Genomic DNA, 16,044 nt, shown 5'->3' on the forward strand with positions numbered 1-16,044 from the left:
CTTAATTTTAAAAACTGAGTCATGATTTATTGCTTCCACGACAACTTGTCAAGTAGGAATTAAATTTAATTAGCTAGATCCTCAAATCACAAGTTTACTTCACTATACCTTCCATACATTTAATAATCAGAATGAGGAAAACAATGAATTTCTATAGAGATTTCACAGCATTATGCACCATCTCTCCCTGTATCATTTGAAATATGGCAATTAAGAACTTCTCATACAATTGTCTGCCAAAAATGCAACTTGTGCTGGAAACATTTGTTTCCTGTATTCAGCTCTAACTTGACTGGGCATCAGAACTCAATGTTGTCAACTGAAACATCGATAACAAAACCTAACAGTACCTCAAACATGTCACTCATCTTGATGATTGACAACCACATGTGCGGCATACCACGAATACTGATTCACTGTAATGACTATCATTTTCTTCAGTAGTATAATCAAGTTATGACTCAGTGCACAAAACTAGGCCCAAAAATACTCGGAGACATGCACCTGTACTACTGAAAATTAGGTCATATAATGGATGAACAAAAACAAATTCTGTAATTCACTGGTTTTAGTCCTAGGTGGGGCACACCCATTTTTAGTAATGGACTACCAAGTCAACAGCCAGTACATAACCTGCATTTAAAAAGCATCTGAAGAAAAACATCCCATCCACAAGAGGGATAGCAAGCTCTGAAAACAGCTATCCAAAATGTTATGTTTCATGACAACAGCACACAAGTAATCAGAGCATAGGTGTAAGTACAATGTGTAGACTAATCATTTTAAATTGAGCTTCCAATTAAAGGGCAATACCAGAGTCTTGATTTTAGAAACCAATTTCTTTAAAAACCAAAAAGGAATCCAACCTATATCACCATCCTTCCATTCTACAAATACTACAGTTATGAATAAAATTACTATTCCGTCAAATCAATTAAGCATACTTTCACATTTGCACACCCAAATCATTATGTAGCAAAATAATCAAAGCTAGTGTAAATAACTGCATGATGGCACAGCTCCCGCAGTTAGCAAAAGGACAGTTAACTATCCTTAGATGGATCCCTACAAGAATCAAAGATTTCAATTCTGCCCATCACAAGACTGCAACGTGACTACAATCGTTGGCCCACACAACAGCGATGAAAAAACAGCTGCTACTTGTACTGTGTTACAGTACAAACATTAAAAACAACCAGCGGGTGGGTTTGTGCCGGTAAATACACCGCCAGTTTAAGATACATTTAAAAAAATTATTCACAAGATACTTTCCATGATCTACTAGTGCTGTGGAAAGCAACTACAGAATTACATATTATCCAAAACTACGGTATTCCCTGGTATCTGTTAGGCTTCAAAGTGTTAAAACAAAGAATTTTATTGCTCAATACATCACATGACGTACGTTATTTAAAACAAACATGTGGAAAACACCCAACAGTCCAACTCACTGAACAAAAAAAAATCACCGACTGTCCAACAGGTTTCCCCTCCTTCACCCCCAAACAAATCAAGGTTTAAAATCCCAGCGGGAAGCCCTAGATTTATATTTCCAGCTTCACTCTTACCGCCTGAACCAGGATCCGAGGCCAGATTTTAAAAAAAGACTTTCAAAATATAAGAAAGTTTTCCACCGTTTACTAAACCAACAACTTGGCACCGACGGAAGAGTGACCACTGAGTCCTACCCCAGCGGGCAGACAGGAACCGAGGAGGTAGAGAATGTGGCCGGTCTCTGGGCTTCGGCCATTCAAAAGAGCTTCAGAGCTACACAATTAGCGAGTAAACAAAAACCAACAGCGACTCTAGAAGCCTTCAGCCTCGCGTCCGGCCTGTCCCTCACCGCGCGAACCCCACAAAGGCCCGAGGGCTAGGCCTCACCAGCGACCCACAGGCCTGTTACCCAAGCCCGGGCGGCTCGCCGTACAGACAAAAAAACAACGTAGGCCCGAGGCTTCGGACAACCCGCCCACCCACCAAGGTATCTGGGCCTTACCGTTTCCACCTCCTTGTATTCGGCTCAGCCACTGGCACCCACCGCACTCCCTGTATCGCTGAGTCACCCGCCTCACTGACTCGCGCGCCCTGTACCGCTGAGCCACCCGGCTCACTCTGACCCACACTCCCTGTATCGCTGAGCCACCCGGCTCACTCTGACCCGCGCGCCCTGTATCGCTGAGCCACCCGGCTCACTCTGACCCACACTCCCTGTATCGCTGAGCCACCCGGCTCACTCTGACCCGCGCGCCCTGTATCGCTGAGCCACCCGGCTCACTCTGACCCGCGCGCCCTGTATCGCTGAGCCACCCGGCTCACTCTGACCCGCGCGCCCTGTATCGCTGAGCCACCCGGCTCACTTTGACTCGCGCGCCCTGTATCGCTGAGCCACCCGGCTCACTCTGACCCGCGCGCCCTGTATCGCTGAGCCACCCGGCTCACTCTGACCCGCGCGCCCTGTATCGCTGAGCCACCCGGCTCACTTTGACTCGCGCGCCCTGTATCGCTGAGCCCGGTTCACTCTGACCCACACTCCCTGTATCGCTGAGCCACCCGGCTCACTCTGACCCGCGCGCCCTGTATCGCTGAGCCACCCGGCTCACTCTGACCCACACTCCCTGTATCGCTGAGCCCGGTTCACTCGGACCCACACTCCCTGTATCGCTGAGCCCGGTTCACTCGGACCCACACTCCCTGTATCGCTGAGCCCGGTTCACTCGGACCCACACTCCCTGTATCGCTGAGCCCGGTTCACTCGGACCCACACTCCCTGTATCGCTGAGCCCGGTTCACTCTGACCCACACTCCCTGTATCGCTGAGCCCGGTTCACTCTGACCCACACTCCCTGTATCGCTGAGCCCGGTTCACTCTGACCCACACTCCCTGTATCGCTGAGCCCGGTTCACTCTGACCCACACTCCCTGTATCGCTGAGCCCGGTTCACTCTGACCCACACTCCCTGTATCGCTGAGCCCGGTTCACTCTGACCCACACTCCCTGTATCGCTGAGCCCAGCTCACCCACTACAGGATCACGTTCTTTCCTTCTTCAGTGAGGCGCATGACGTCACAGAGAGCGGCCAATGAGCTCTGATTGGTCGCTGAAGCAGCTCGAGGAACAGCGTGTCCTCGCTCCTTTCCCGGAAGAGCAGGTGTCCCGGGAAAAGCTGCCAGAGGCCTGGGACAAACAGATGTCGGATTGTGTTTTTTGCGTTTGTTTTTTCTTTCAGTATTTGGCTTTAGTTTAAAAATAGGAGACCTCAAACTACGGCTGTCACCCTCCCCATCTCCACCCTTGTGGTGACCACATCTCTGAGACCCACCACCTGACTACTCATTTAATCCTCCTTGCCCAAAGCTCCCCAACACAGTCAAATGCTTCCTCTCATCAGCTGCTGTTGTTCCTCCAATTTTAAAATTGCAGTAAATATGCTTTTTGCTGCCCCTGCCCACCTAAATTACTGCCTCATCCCTAACCTTCCTTTCATTCTCTAATGTTTGGAACTACACATCCACCTCTCACCAATCCTTGTTCAAATTCTTTCAATCCACTTTTCATCCTAAGAATATAGAAATAGGAGTAGTTCAGCTCCTTAAGCCATTCAGTTAGATCATGGCTGATCTGTTCCTTAATATCATCTACCTGCATTGGTTCCATAACACTAAATACTCTTGCCTAACAAAAACATTATCACTCTCAGTTTTGAAATGTTCAATTGACCTAGCCTCAACAGCCTTTTTGGGAATAGAGTTTTAGATTTCCACTACTCTTTCTGACAGTACCCCTGAACAGCCTAGCTCTAATCTTAAATAATAACAAGAAATGCTGGAACCACTCAGCAGGTCTGGCAGCATCTGTGCAAAGAGAAGCAGAGTTAACGTTTTGGGTGCTTTTATTTTAGCTCTAATCTTAATCCTTGTTCTGTAATCCCCCCCAACCAGAGGAAACAGTTTTCCTCTATCCTATGAACTCCTTTGATCAGTTTAAATACCTCAATTAGATCACCCCTTAATCTTCTTTATTCAATGGAATAAAAATCTACTCTATGCAGCCTAGCCTCATAACTTAACCCCTTTGGCCCTAATATCATTCTGGTGAACATGCATTGCACCCCTTCCAAGGCCAAGGGGGAGGAGGTGGTGTAGTGGTAATGTCACTGGACTAATAATTTGTTTGCTCTAGCAGAGATAATGCTCTGGGGACATGGGTTTGAATCCCACTGTGGCAGATGGTGAAATTTGATTTTAATTAATAAATCTGGAATTAAAATCTAGTCTAATGGTGAGTATGAAACCATTGTTGTAAAAACCCATCTGGTTCACTAATGCCTTTTAAGGCAGGAAATCTGCTGTCCTTACCTGGTATGGCCTACGCATAACTCCAGACCCACAGCAATGTGGTTGACTCTTAAAATGGCCTAGCAAGCCACTCTGTTCAAGGGCAATTAGGGATGGGCAATAAATGCTGGCCTTGCCAGCGACTCCCACAAATGAGTTAAAAAAAACATATCCTTCCTGAAATGGGATGCCCAGACTGAAAAGTGTGCTCTAAATAGGGTCCAACCAGTGCTTTAACTATAACATAACTTCCATACTTTTGTATTCCAGCCCCCTTCATTCCATTGGCATTTTAATAAGTTTTTTGCACCTGTCCATTAGCTTTCAGTGATCTCTGTACTTGGACTCCTAAATCTCTCTTCTACTTCACAATTCCTAGCTTCTTACCATTAAGAAAATACTTTTATTTAAGTCTAAAAGTGGATGATCTTATGCTTTCCCACATTGAACTTCATCTCCCACAGTTTCGCCCATTCACTTAATCTATGCATCTTCCTTTGCAACCTTTTGCTCCCATCTACACTATTTACTGTGCCACCTAACAATGTTATCAAAGTTGGATATATGGCTCTCTATTCCTTCAATTAAGTCTTATATAAATATAGTGAAAAGCTGAGGCCCCAGTACAGATCCCTGGGGAACATCCTGCTAATTTATCACATCCTGCCAATTTGAGTACATACCCTTTATCCCTAATCGCTGTCCCCTACCTCCAAACCAATCCCTACCCATGTCAAAAGGTTGCCTCCAATTCCATGTGCTCTGATTTTAGTTAACTGTCTGTTATGTAGAACCTTACTGAACGCCTTCCAGAAGTCCACTGAAATAACATTCATAGACATTCCCTTATCTAACATGTTGGATACCTCCTCAAAAATTTCAACTCGGTTCATTAGACATGACTTACCCTTTACATATCTGTGTCGGCTTTCTCTGATCAGTTCATATTTGTTGCATGCTCAGTCCCTCCGCCCCTAAAACAAATTCTAGTAACTTCCCAACAAATATTAGACTAATTTCCTAGTTTATCTCTCCTACCTTTCTTAATTTTTACAGTAACATTGGGAATTTTCGAATCCAAGGGGACAATTGCTGAATCAAGAGAGTTTTGGAAAATCATGACTACAGCTTCTACAATTTCCTCACCTACTTATTTTTACTCTTTTTACTCCTGGAATAGAAACCATTGGAGATTTGTCTATCTTTAGTCTCATTATTTTCTCCATTACCTTTCCTTAACTTACAGTAAATTGAATAAGTTCTTTTCCTTATTTATTTTTAGTTTTCCTTGTGTCTCTGATGCCTTATCCTCATTCTCTACTGTGAAGACGGATACTGTCACGCAGGCCCCCACCTGCCAAGAATGAGGCACATTAATGTCGCCACATGGACATTACATTTTAAATTGTTGCTGGGAAGAAGAGAAGGCCTGTTACAAGGAATTACCAGGCCCCTGACTGGAAAGACATTTTTGCATATTAGCAGACATTGTTGGAACAAAGGAGCTATCCCCTGATCCAATACAATACACAAACAGACCTGGTCAAACCAGTCAGTCATGTGACCACCCTGCTGGCCAACTTGGGGAGTTTTAAATTGTAGAAACAGGGTTTGAACTGGCAGAAAGCAGAATGCTCCTAAATTGAAAGGACCTGCCTGTCTGCTCCCATCTCTTTCTCACGGAACTGAAACCCACTGAAGACACATCAAACCCAAGAGAGAAAAGTCTCCTACCATGAACAAGGTTTAAGAAGAATACTGGGCCCCAACGAAAAGCAAGATCTACCTACAATCAAGGACCCTACAGTGAGCTCGATGAACTGTAACAAAACTCTTCAAATATTGCCTCAAACCTTTCCACTTTATTTCTCTTTTGCTTCTTTCTGTCTCTATTTGCATGTGGGTATCGCGTATACATGCTAACGTGGGCGTGTCGTGTATCAGTAGGTGTTAACCGAATTAGAGTTTAAGTTTTAATAAAATTTTATTTTTCTTCTTTAAACCTAAGAAAGCCTGTTTGTGCTAGTTTCTTTGCCTTATAATTGGAAAGTGGTGAACAAGGATTCACCAAGGGGGAGCTAAAAACAGTGTGTTAAAAAAATAAAACCCTGTTACAGTAAGATCAGGTGAAGGCTGAGAGGGACCCCTAGACACCTTTCTCACCTGGTCATAACAAATACAAAGAATGTATTTAGCAATTCTGCCCTTTCCTGATTTTCAATTACAATATTACCTGCGCCTGTCTTTAAGAGGCCCACATCGCTCTTAGTCATCCTCTTTCTCTTAACATACTTGTAAATACCTTGATGCCACTCACAAGTTTTTTCTCATATTCCCTTTTGGCAGCTTTTATGACTTTCTGTGTATCCCTTTACAGTTCTTTCTATCGCTCCCAGTCCCCACTGTTCTTTGCAATCATATTAGCCGTTTATTTTAGTTTTATTACTATCTTTCCCTTCTCTTGTTGACCAAGGTTGTTTCATTACACAGGTAAAATGCTTGCCTTTTTGGAGTATATACAGGTCTCCTGTTCTACCAAATACTTCTTTGAACATCTCCTACTGTTCATTTGTAGTCTATCCATTAATAGTTCTGCCCAGTCTACTGAAGTTAATCTCTGCCTCATCTCTCTAAAATCTGCCTCCGCTAAAATTTAAAACCTTAGATCATGACTCACCCTTTTCCCTCTCAAACCTAATATTAAATTCAATCAGGTTATGGTCACTGTTATCTAAGTGTTCCTTTAGCATTAGATTGTTGATTAATTCAGGAAAACTACTCATTACTAAATCTAATTGTACAAACAAAGTCAGATTATGATGCTTACTCTACTACTTTTTAGCCATCTAGTGTCACCTGTCACTTCCAACGTCCTGGAATTGTTGGGACCTAGCAGCAGAACTTTGTCTTGTTTGCAAAAGTACTCTTCTCCTGACTTTACTTCAGAATAAATGAAGGAAAGCAGAGAGATCTTAATAAATAAATGCAAATGGAGTTGATTTTCATGATGCTATTTAGAGATAAACAAATATTTCTTGTGAAATTTGTCAGCTACTTAAATTTTTCTCTGCCTTTTTATAAAACAAATAACGGTTCTTTGTTTTGTTGTGGTAAATATGGATAAAATACTTGGGTAGAAATTAACTGAGCCCCAACCTCCCCAACTATGTTAGTCTCTGCACTGCAAACAGATCAAAGTGATGTCACACAAAGGGTACTTATTGATGTATCAACTGAGTGCGAGAGGCTCACTCACAGGACAGTGTGTACTGTTGGTTGGTTTGTGCTGTCCTGGAGTGGTAGCCACTGTGAACCTAAGATGAAGAAATAGGAACTAAAGATAAAAAGAACTTGGTGAGCCTGTGCCCAAGATTTTCCTAATGACAAGTTGCAACCTTAACTGACTTATTGGGAAGGTGCAATAGGTGTTAGGTTTTACCCACAATAAGAGAGAAAATTGGAGGATGTAACTCTATCCTTCCTAACATCCCACCACACTGATTCACTGGCAATAGAACAAAAGACTAATGAATACAGAACTCAAGTGTATGATTAGGAATATACGTTTCACAAAACTCTTAGAAAAGATTAATTACCAAATCACATCTCTCAAATGCCCCAAAGCACATCACATACAATTAATTACTTTGCAGTGCAGTGACAGTTGTTATGTAGGCAAAAATGGGAGCTGATTTGGGCACAGTAAGATCTCACAAACAGCAATGAGATGAATGTCTATTTGATCCATTTTTGGTGGTGTTGGTCAAGAGAGAAATGTTAATTAGGACACTAGAGAACCTCCCACTCTCATCTTCTCAATACAGCCATGGGTTTATTAACATCCATCTGAACCACTGGTGAAGGCAGATTGGGCCTCAATATAATCTTATTTTAAGGCTGAGACCTCCCTCAAGGTACTCCCTCAGTACTGCATTTGGGGTGCCATCCTAGAGATTGTATATTCAGGTCCTGGAGTGAGGCTTGAGAGTTCTAACAACTGGTTACCTGAGCCTCTTTTTAATCATTGAGTACTGCAAGGGGGAACAATTGTTTACAGTTATGGTGGTGAGATTTCTTATCAAGATAAGGGATGCCTGTTTTGGGAAATAGAAAAAATATCATTTTTGTTTGCACTCGTCAGCATTAAACATTGTCATAGTTCTTGTATGTTGGAAATGGTTTAATACCGTGTTGATTCTGATCATTTACGCTGTGGGCTGGATTCAGCAACAATAGGAAATTGCAAACATGTTATTTTCATATGAATGCAGTTTCCCCAAAGTTGCAAACTTGACTTAAACAGTTATGTGAACTTTATGCATACATTCTACTTAAGAGCTTTCCTGATGCCAGCAGAAGGACTGTTTGCTGTTTTTATGACCATGTTGTGCAAATTGGTTGCTACATTTGCCCACAAACTACATTGCTGGCATACAGATGAAAGAACACAAAAGCAAAATACTGCGGATTCTGGAAATTTGAAATAAAAACAGAAAATGAGTTCTTTCATCAGAACTGAGGGATCGGCCCATCCAAAATGACAACTGGTCATCAAATATTGCTGGTGTTTACTGTTTTTATTAGCCTTCGCTTGCAGTTTCTTTTGTACAAACCACACAAAACCTAATTCCTGGTTGTGGTACCTGTAATACCTATTACAGCGTTACTTCCAATAGTGCCCTTGCCATTGAAGGCAACCTTCTACTATAAAGATTATGGTAGATGTGATATAGCTTTGGCTCAGTGGGAGAACCCTCACTTTTGAGTCAGAAGGTCATGAATTCAAGTCCCACTCTAGAAATTTGGAGCCTGTAATCATAAAGGGGAGTGCTGCACTGTCAGAGGTGCTGTCTTTTGGATGAGGCCCCCCCTGCCCTCTCAGATGGATGTAGAAGAGCCATTGGCACCATTGAAAAAGAGCAAAGTTCTTGCTGGCGTCCAGGATAACATTCTCTGTCAACCAGCAACACCAAAAACAGATTACCTGGTCATTCAATCATTGGCTGTTTGTGGGATATTGTTATGTAATTGTTATTGCTGCGTTTTCCCACTTAACAATAGTGACTACACTTAAAAAGTAATTCATCGGTTGTAATTCATGGGCGGCACAGTGGCGCAGTGGTTAGCACCGCAGCCTCACAGCTCCAGCGACCCGGGTTAAATTCTGGGTACTGCCTGTGTGGAGTTTGCAAGTTCTCCCTGTGTCTGCGTGGGTTTCCTCCGGGTGCTCCGGTTTCCTCCCACATGCCAAAGACTTGCTGGTTGATAGGTGAATTGGACATTATAAATTGCCCCTAGTATAGGTATGTGGTAAGGAAATATAGGGACAGGTGGGGATGTGGTAGGGAATATGGAATTAGTGTAGGGTTGGTATAAATGGGTGGTTGATGGTCGGCACAGACTCGGTGGGCCGAAGGGCCTGTTTCAGTGCTGTATCTCTAATAACTAATAAAAGTAAAGTGCTCTGGGGTACCCTGAGGATGTGAAAGGTGCTATATAAGTGAAAATTCTTTCTTTCTTACTGACACTAGTGTCATGCAGGGCCCCACCTGCCAAGAATGAGGCATATTAATTTTGTCATATGAATATTGATTTTAAAACTGTTGCTGGAGTGAAGAAAGGACATTTAAAAAAAAAATCACCAGACACTTGGTTGGAAAGACATTTGCATACTAACAGACAGTGCTTGTGGAGACAAAAGGGTTACTTCCCTTATCCATTTAACCCACAATGGACTTTGAGCACCAGACATTGAAGGCAAGGAAGTGCATTCCTGGCCCTGCTAAGATGATACAATCCACAGAGCCAAGACATGGTCAGACCAGCTAATCACATGACTAACCTACTTGGCAACCTAGGTTTTTCTAAATTGTACAAAGAGTTTGAACTCAGAGACTGCAGAATGCTCCTGGACTGAAAAGACTTCTCCTGTCTGTCTGGCTCTCCCTCTCATTCTCACTGATCTCCAAATCCACTGAAGACACATGAAGCCCAAGAGAGAAAGTCTCCTACATTGAGCAAGGTTTAAGGAGAATACTGGGCCCAAACGAAAAGCAAGATCTATGTACAATCAAGGACACTGCAGCGAGCTCAAGGAACCATAACAAAAAAACCACCTTCAGATATTGCCTGAAACTTTTCCACTTTATTTTGTCTGCTCTTTCCTGTCTCTATCTGCATGTGTGTATTGTGTATGCATGCTAGCGTGGGCGCATCGTGTATCCATAGACGTTAACCGAATTAGAGTTTAAGTTTAATAACATTTCAACCTTTCTTCTTTAAACCTAAGAAAACCTGTTTTGGGCTGGTTTCTTTGCCTTATAATTGGAAAGCAGTGAACAAGGATTCACTTACCTCGTTGTGCCGGACGTTCCACTCCCATACTACCGTCGGTGGCTGGCACCCCCGTGCCGTCTGATCTCCGACTGGAGATCCGATGCGGGACACTGGTGGGGAGGGGGAAGGAGGTAAGTATTACAATGTGGGAGGGGAGGAGAGGGAAAAAACTCACCTGATTGGTCGAGGGGGTGATGGAAAGAAGTAAAGGTAAAGGTTTCTGAACTTTGGGGTGGGGGATGGCCAGATACTCAAGTTCAGTATTTGGGGGGTGGGGGGGGTGCGCAGAGGGCTGGAATAATATGTGAGGCTATTGGGGGGGGGGGGCAGGATGGCAGGAAAGATTTCTCTAATTATTTTTAACACTTTTATATTAATTGTTCCTTTAAAAATTTAAACTGTCAGTAAGGGCTCTAAGCCTTTTAAAAATGGCGCTGGCATCTGCGCAGTGGCACCAGATGCCGTTGCCGGGGATGGAGCATCCACCCCCTCCACGTCATCGGGGGATTGGTCCGCTCAGGCCATGTAAATGAGCCACTGTGCTAAATAATGCGGAATAAACCTCGTGCATGGGCCCCGCCATTTTTGAAGGTCGAAAAGTTCAGCCTTTAATGTTTCAGGTTTTCTTCTGATTTTGAAATAGGTGTAAGTGAGGTTACAAAGTACACATAAAAATACAAACAAAAAGGAGCAGAGTAACAATATTGTATGTTGAGAAAAACAGTGTGTGGTAAATAGAGAGGAAAAGAGAGAGAGGCTTGTCCCTAAATTCCTGGAATGTCATGTTGGCTGAGTAATCCGATACTCATAACATAACAGACTGACTCAATAGTAATATTCATAACTAGCCAGAGAGATAGCTTCAGGACACTGCTGGGTGTGTATTTGGTCTGGCTCACACACAAAAAAACAATCTTTGTTGTGCAGCACTGCAACATTTGCGCAACAGATATAGAAAAATATACAGTCTGGAGTATGATAGAAAAGTACCAATGTGGCAGATTTTCCTCCCATTTCTGAAGTGTCAATTCTGGCCAGTGCTGGAAGTGCTCACCGTAAAATGGACGAACATATTTAATGTAATGGCAAGGAAGTGGTGATGTTGTATGTCCCATTTTCTGTCAATATTCCCTTGTTAAGGTTTTGAGGATGTTTTGAAATATAGTACCATTAGAGTCTCAAGGATAACAAAGGTATACTGTCTGCTGTATAACTTTGCCTTTTAAAGAGGCCACATTGTGGGCCCTGGACAAAGGAAACATCTAAGGGGAGCAGGAAAGTGTGATTCATGAAACATGCTCCAGAGTGAAGTGCAGTGCTACAAAGCCATCTACCGTTGTGCTGCATATATGGTTAGTGTACTCCTCCAACTGAACTCCTGTCTATTGCAAATTCTCAGAGTCCATCCCGTTGCCTACACATATGTTTTATGTTCTGCCAACATCCTTATTTTAAAGCTACATCACATCAGATCTTGGTCACCAGATACTTCAGCCAAAGGACAATGCTTGCTGACCATCCAGTAAGCACCATTTTCCTCATCATCTATCCCAACTCTTCCTGCCCACTTGTGCTCTTTAAGTCACCTTGTGCACGCTCCTCTGGCTCACTGTCTAATCCCCCTTGTGTGAATTACTCAGCTGGTGTTTGGCATGGAAAAGGTGATAGCATGCACTATGACGTGTTGGTAAGGTTGGAAGCAGAGGAGCTCGGTACTTTGTATTCATCCTCATTTCCTTGATGTGTCACACCTGGGTTATGTCCCCAGGATTTGGGACAGAGTCAACATCCTTGTCAACAGGCAGTGGGAGTCCCACTTCACTGCCCTTCCAGTGGCTGAGTAGGCAGCCTGGAATTTCAGGCCCTAAGTTTGTCCAAGATTTCAGCATTGTTCCCACTTCTGATAAGGCTTGCTTAACATGTCTTTTTCACTCCTAAACAGGATACAAGAAAAACTTTGTTACCTTATGCCCCACCTTAGGAAGGTTGTACTTCTTTGGAAAAAGTCTAGTGATGATTCACCAGTATGATAACTATATTGATGGGATCTGTGAATGAGTCAGAGTAATTTTCTGAACATCACCTGCCACCAAGACACTAGATAAATATGAAATTTATTCCCTAGAAATAAGGAAGTTAAGGGATAATCTGGTCTCCCTTAAATTTTAGCAAGTGAGGTTGATGGCTGAAGAATGTACTTTTCAATGAGAGCTTAGGTGGCATAGACAGGAAGAAGAGCAAATGGGGGAAAGTGAGAACAGGAAGAATTACAGTTGTCTGAAGAGAAAGAATAACATTGTTACAACCAGGTGAGAGGCGACCCTCTCAGCGTTCACCTGGCATTACCGTAACAGGCTTTAATTTTAAACACACCATGTTTTTAGCTCCCCCTTGGTGAATCCTTGTTCACCGCTTTCCAATTCTAAGGCAAAGAAACGAGCACAAACAGGCTTTCTTAGATTTAAAGAAGAAAAGTTGAAATTTATTAAACTTAAACTGTAATTCGGTTGACGCCTACGGATACACAATGCGCCCACACTAGCATGCATATGCGATACACACATGCAAATAGAGACAGAAAAGAGCAGAAGAAAAATAAAATGGAAAAGTTTGAGGCATTATCTGAAGGGTTTTTGTTACGGTTCTTTGAGTTTACTGTAGAGTCCTTGATTGTAAGTAGATCTTGCTTTCTGTTGGGGCCCGGTATTCTTCTTAAACCTTGTTCGCTATAGGAGACTTTTCTCTCTTGGGGTTCATTAGTCTTCAGTGGATTCAGAGGCTTGTGAGAAAGAGATGGGAGCAGACAGACAGGAGAGGCTGTGATGAGCCAGCCAGGAGAGATCTTTTCAGTCCAGGAGCATTCTGCTTTCTGCCCAAACTGTTTGTACAAATTCAAAAAACTCAGGTTGCCCAACAGGTTTGTCATGTGACTAGCTGGTTTCACCATGCCCGTTTGTGTATTCGGCCATCTTAGCTGTCAACCTGGAATGCGAGCTCCCCCACTTTCAACATCTGGTGATCAAAAGTCTATTGTGGGTTTAATGTCAGGGAATGGCTGCTTTGTCCTTCCAAACACTGTCTGTTAATATACAAATGTCTTTTCCAGCCCCGGCTGATCTGTTTAACAAGTCCTTTCTTCACTCCAGTAACCGCTTAAAATCAATGTTGATGACAAAATTAATGTGCCTCATTCTTGGCAGGTGGGGGCCTAACATGACAGCACCACACCCAGTGGAATGAAATGCGATTTGAGAAAAGTGCATTTCATTAAAAGGGTCAAGAGAAAAATGTAAGATACAGAAAAAAACATGCATTTCTCTCATTCATTCACATTCATTCATAAATCCTGAGACTTATTACAGCCTGCCTTCTCTTGGTGCCAATGCTGCTTTAATTGCCCCCTTTTTTGAATCCCAATAAACATGTGGTTCTTTTTTTTTTGGGAGGTTTCTCTTCCATTTGCCCATTTCCATGGCAGCCTATGGTCTTTGTTCCTGCTGAGGTAATTTTTTTTTAAAAGTCAGTCATGGGCAGGTCTATCCTGAACTCTCAGTGCTTTGCTGAGTTATGCAAAGGCTTTCGACTGCAGGGGATGGGTGGTTCGCTTTTTTTCTGACTTTGGGTCGGATTCTTTGCTAATCTCCCTTTGTCCCAGAGGACCTCCTGCCTGCAGGTATTACTGCCCAGTGGTACTTAGACTCGGTGAGGCATCACCCTCACAGTTTCTCTGCCCCCTCGAGGTCTTTCTTTGTCTCCGTAGGTTCCTGTATAGGTTGTTAGCAACTCTCGTGGGGTGCTTCTCGTGTCTGCATTTACATAGGAGGATGTGGGATCTAACTTTTCACATTTTTCGGGGTTGGCTGACCAGACAGTAGGGGTTTTCATCCGGGATTCCTCCTGGACTTCCTTTAACCTGCTCTCTTGGTCACTTTTTCCCCTTCTCTGTCGAATCTTTTGCCAGCCTTGTGCCTGCCTATCTGTTTTTGTTCTCGGCGGGGGACCCTTACAGTTCACCAGCCTTCTGCAGGAGGGTCCTCCTAACACCAGTGCAGGTCTGGGGGTGCAGGTTTCACTGCAGGTTGGGGATTCCCCTCAACCTGGCACATGTAGCAACTCCTGCAGTATTCCACCACATCTTTGTGGAGTTTTTACCAGTCAAACTGCTATCTTATGCGGGTTTTGGTCTTCCATATACTGGCATGTACAACCACTGTAGTCTCAGGGGCCCTTCTTAATATTTCTCTCTGGTACCTCTGTGGCACCACTACCTGGTGAACTATTGCCCACTCCTTGCTGTCAAGTCTGTGAGGAGAACTCCATTTCAACATCAGTACCTCATTCTTTATATAGTAGCACTCAGGGACTCCCTCTGCTTCACTTTCAGACTGGGCAGCTTGTGCTAATTTCCTTAATATGGGGTTGGCTTGTTGAGCCTTGACTGGGGAAGACCTGCCTAGTCCATCCTTAGTGTCATCTAATTCCCCAAAGAATGTTTCAGACAACCAGACTGGAGGGTCATCTGTCTGCAGCACCAGTTCAGTCCCCCTGGGGGAGCTGATTTGGCTATGGACCAAGTTACCACACGGTCAGGAAATATGCCTGAGACCTTCTCCTGTAATTGTTCGGTCTCCCTGACCTCTCTTCGTCTTTCTAACAGTGCTGGGGAAGCTACTCCCTTCACCCCCACCAGATCATTACCCAGGAGTAGGTCTACCCCGTCCACAGACGAACTAGGGTCAATCCCTACGGTCCCTAGTCCCAAAACTAGGTTGCACTCCAGGTGCACCCAGTGTACTGGTACAGGCATATACTGCCCTCCAATACTATTCACCACCATTTTGGTGTTCACTGCACTCTGGGGGAATGGTCAGTAAAAGGGATCTTACGGCCTCTGTGTCCCTGAGAATCACTATGGGCTTGCTTGGCCCACTCGAGGGGAATGGGGTTACTCTCCGTTCAGACACAAAACCCTGGTAACCCTCAGGAACCCTATTAAATTTTCCTGCACTTGCAGTAGTAGATTTCCTGGGTCTCACTCTTACTGCAGTTTAAGCCACAACTTGTTCTGCTGTGCTTTCCATCAGGTTCCCGTCTTCACTGAGCAGGTGTGCCCTGATTAACCCTTCAGGTTTTCCCTTTAGTTTCCAGCAGTCAGCTCTTAAATGCCCTGCTATGTTATAATGGAAGCACACAGGTCTCCGGGTCTCACTCTTGCTCACTGCACCTTCCTTTTTGGCTAGAGGAGGGCCCCTTGTGTCTCCTGCTTTTCTTTCTCTCCCAGGACTGCTTGGGCTCCTATCACCTTCCCACCCTTTGTCCTTTTCAGCTTTATGGGTGTGATTAGGAAAGGTTCTCTCCCAGGAAACCAGCTTA

At 43.8% G+C, this 16,044-nt stretch overlaps 1 protein-coding gene and 1 long non-coding RNA gene across 5 annotated transcripts in view; one reads left to right on the forward strand and one right to left on the reverse strand.

The window, feature by feature from the left end:
- LOC137369177 (AN1-type zinc finger protein 5-like) overlaps positions 1-3,105 on the reverse strand; it is a 29,974-nt gene extending 26,869 nt beyond the window's left edge. For 2 of the 4 annotated variants that reach the window (XM_068029953.1, XM_068029952.1), the window contains exon 1: positions 1-1,862. In XM_068029953.1, coding sequence (XP_067886054.1) covers positions 1-23 — 23 coding nt within the window. In that variant the 5' untranslated portion in view covers positions 24-1,862. The other 2 variants (XM_068029957.1, XM_068029955.1) reach the window with 2 other exon arrangements.
- LOC137368697 (uncharacterized) overlaps positions 1-16,044 on the forward strand; it is a 173,357-nt gene that overhangs the window by 75,874 nt on the left and 81,439 nt on the right. The window lies entirely within an intron of this gene.

Source organism: Heterodontus francisci, chromosome 4 (assembly GCF_036365525.1).
Source record: "Heterodontus francisci isolate sHetFra1 chromosome 4, sHetFra1.hap1, whole genome shotgun sequence".
NCBI classification, from domain to species: Eukaryota; Metazoa; Chordata; class Chondrichthyes; order Heterodontiformes; family Heterodontidae; genus Heterodontus; species Heterodontus francisci.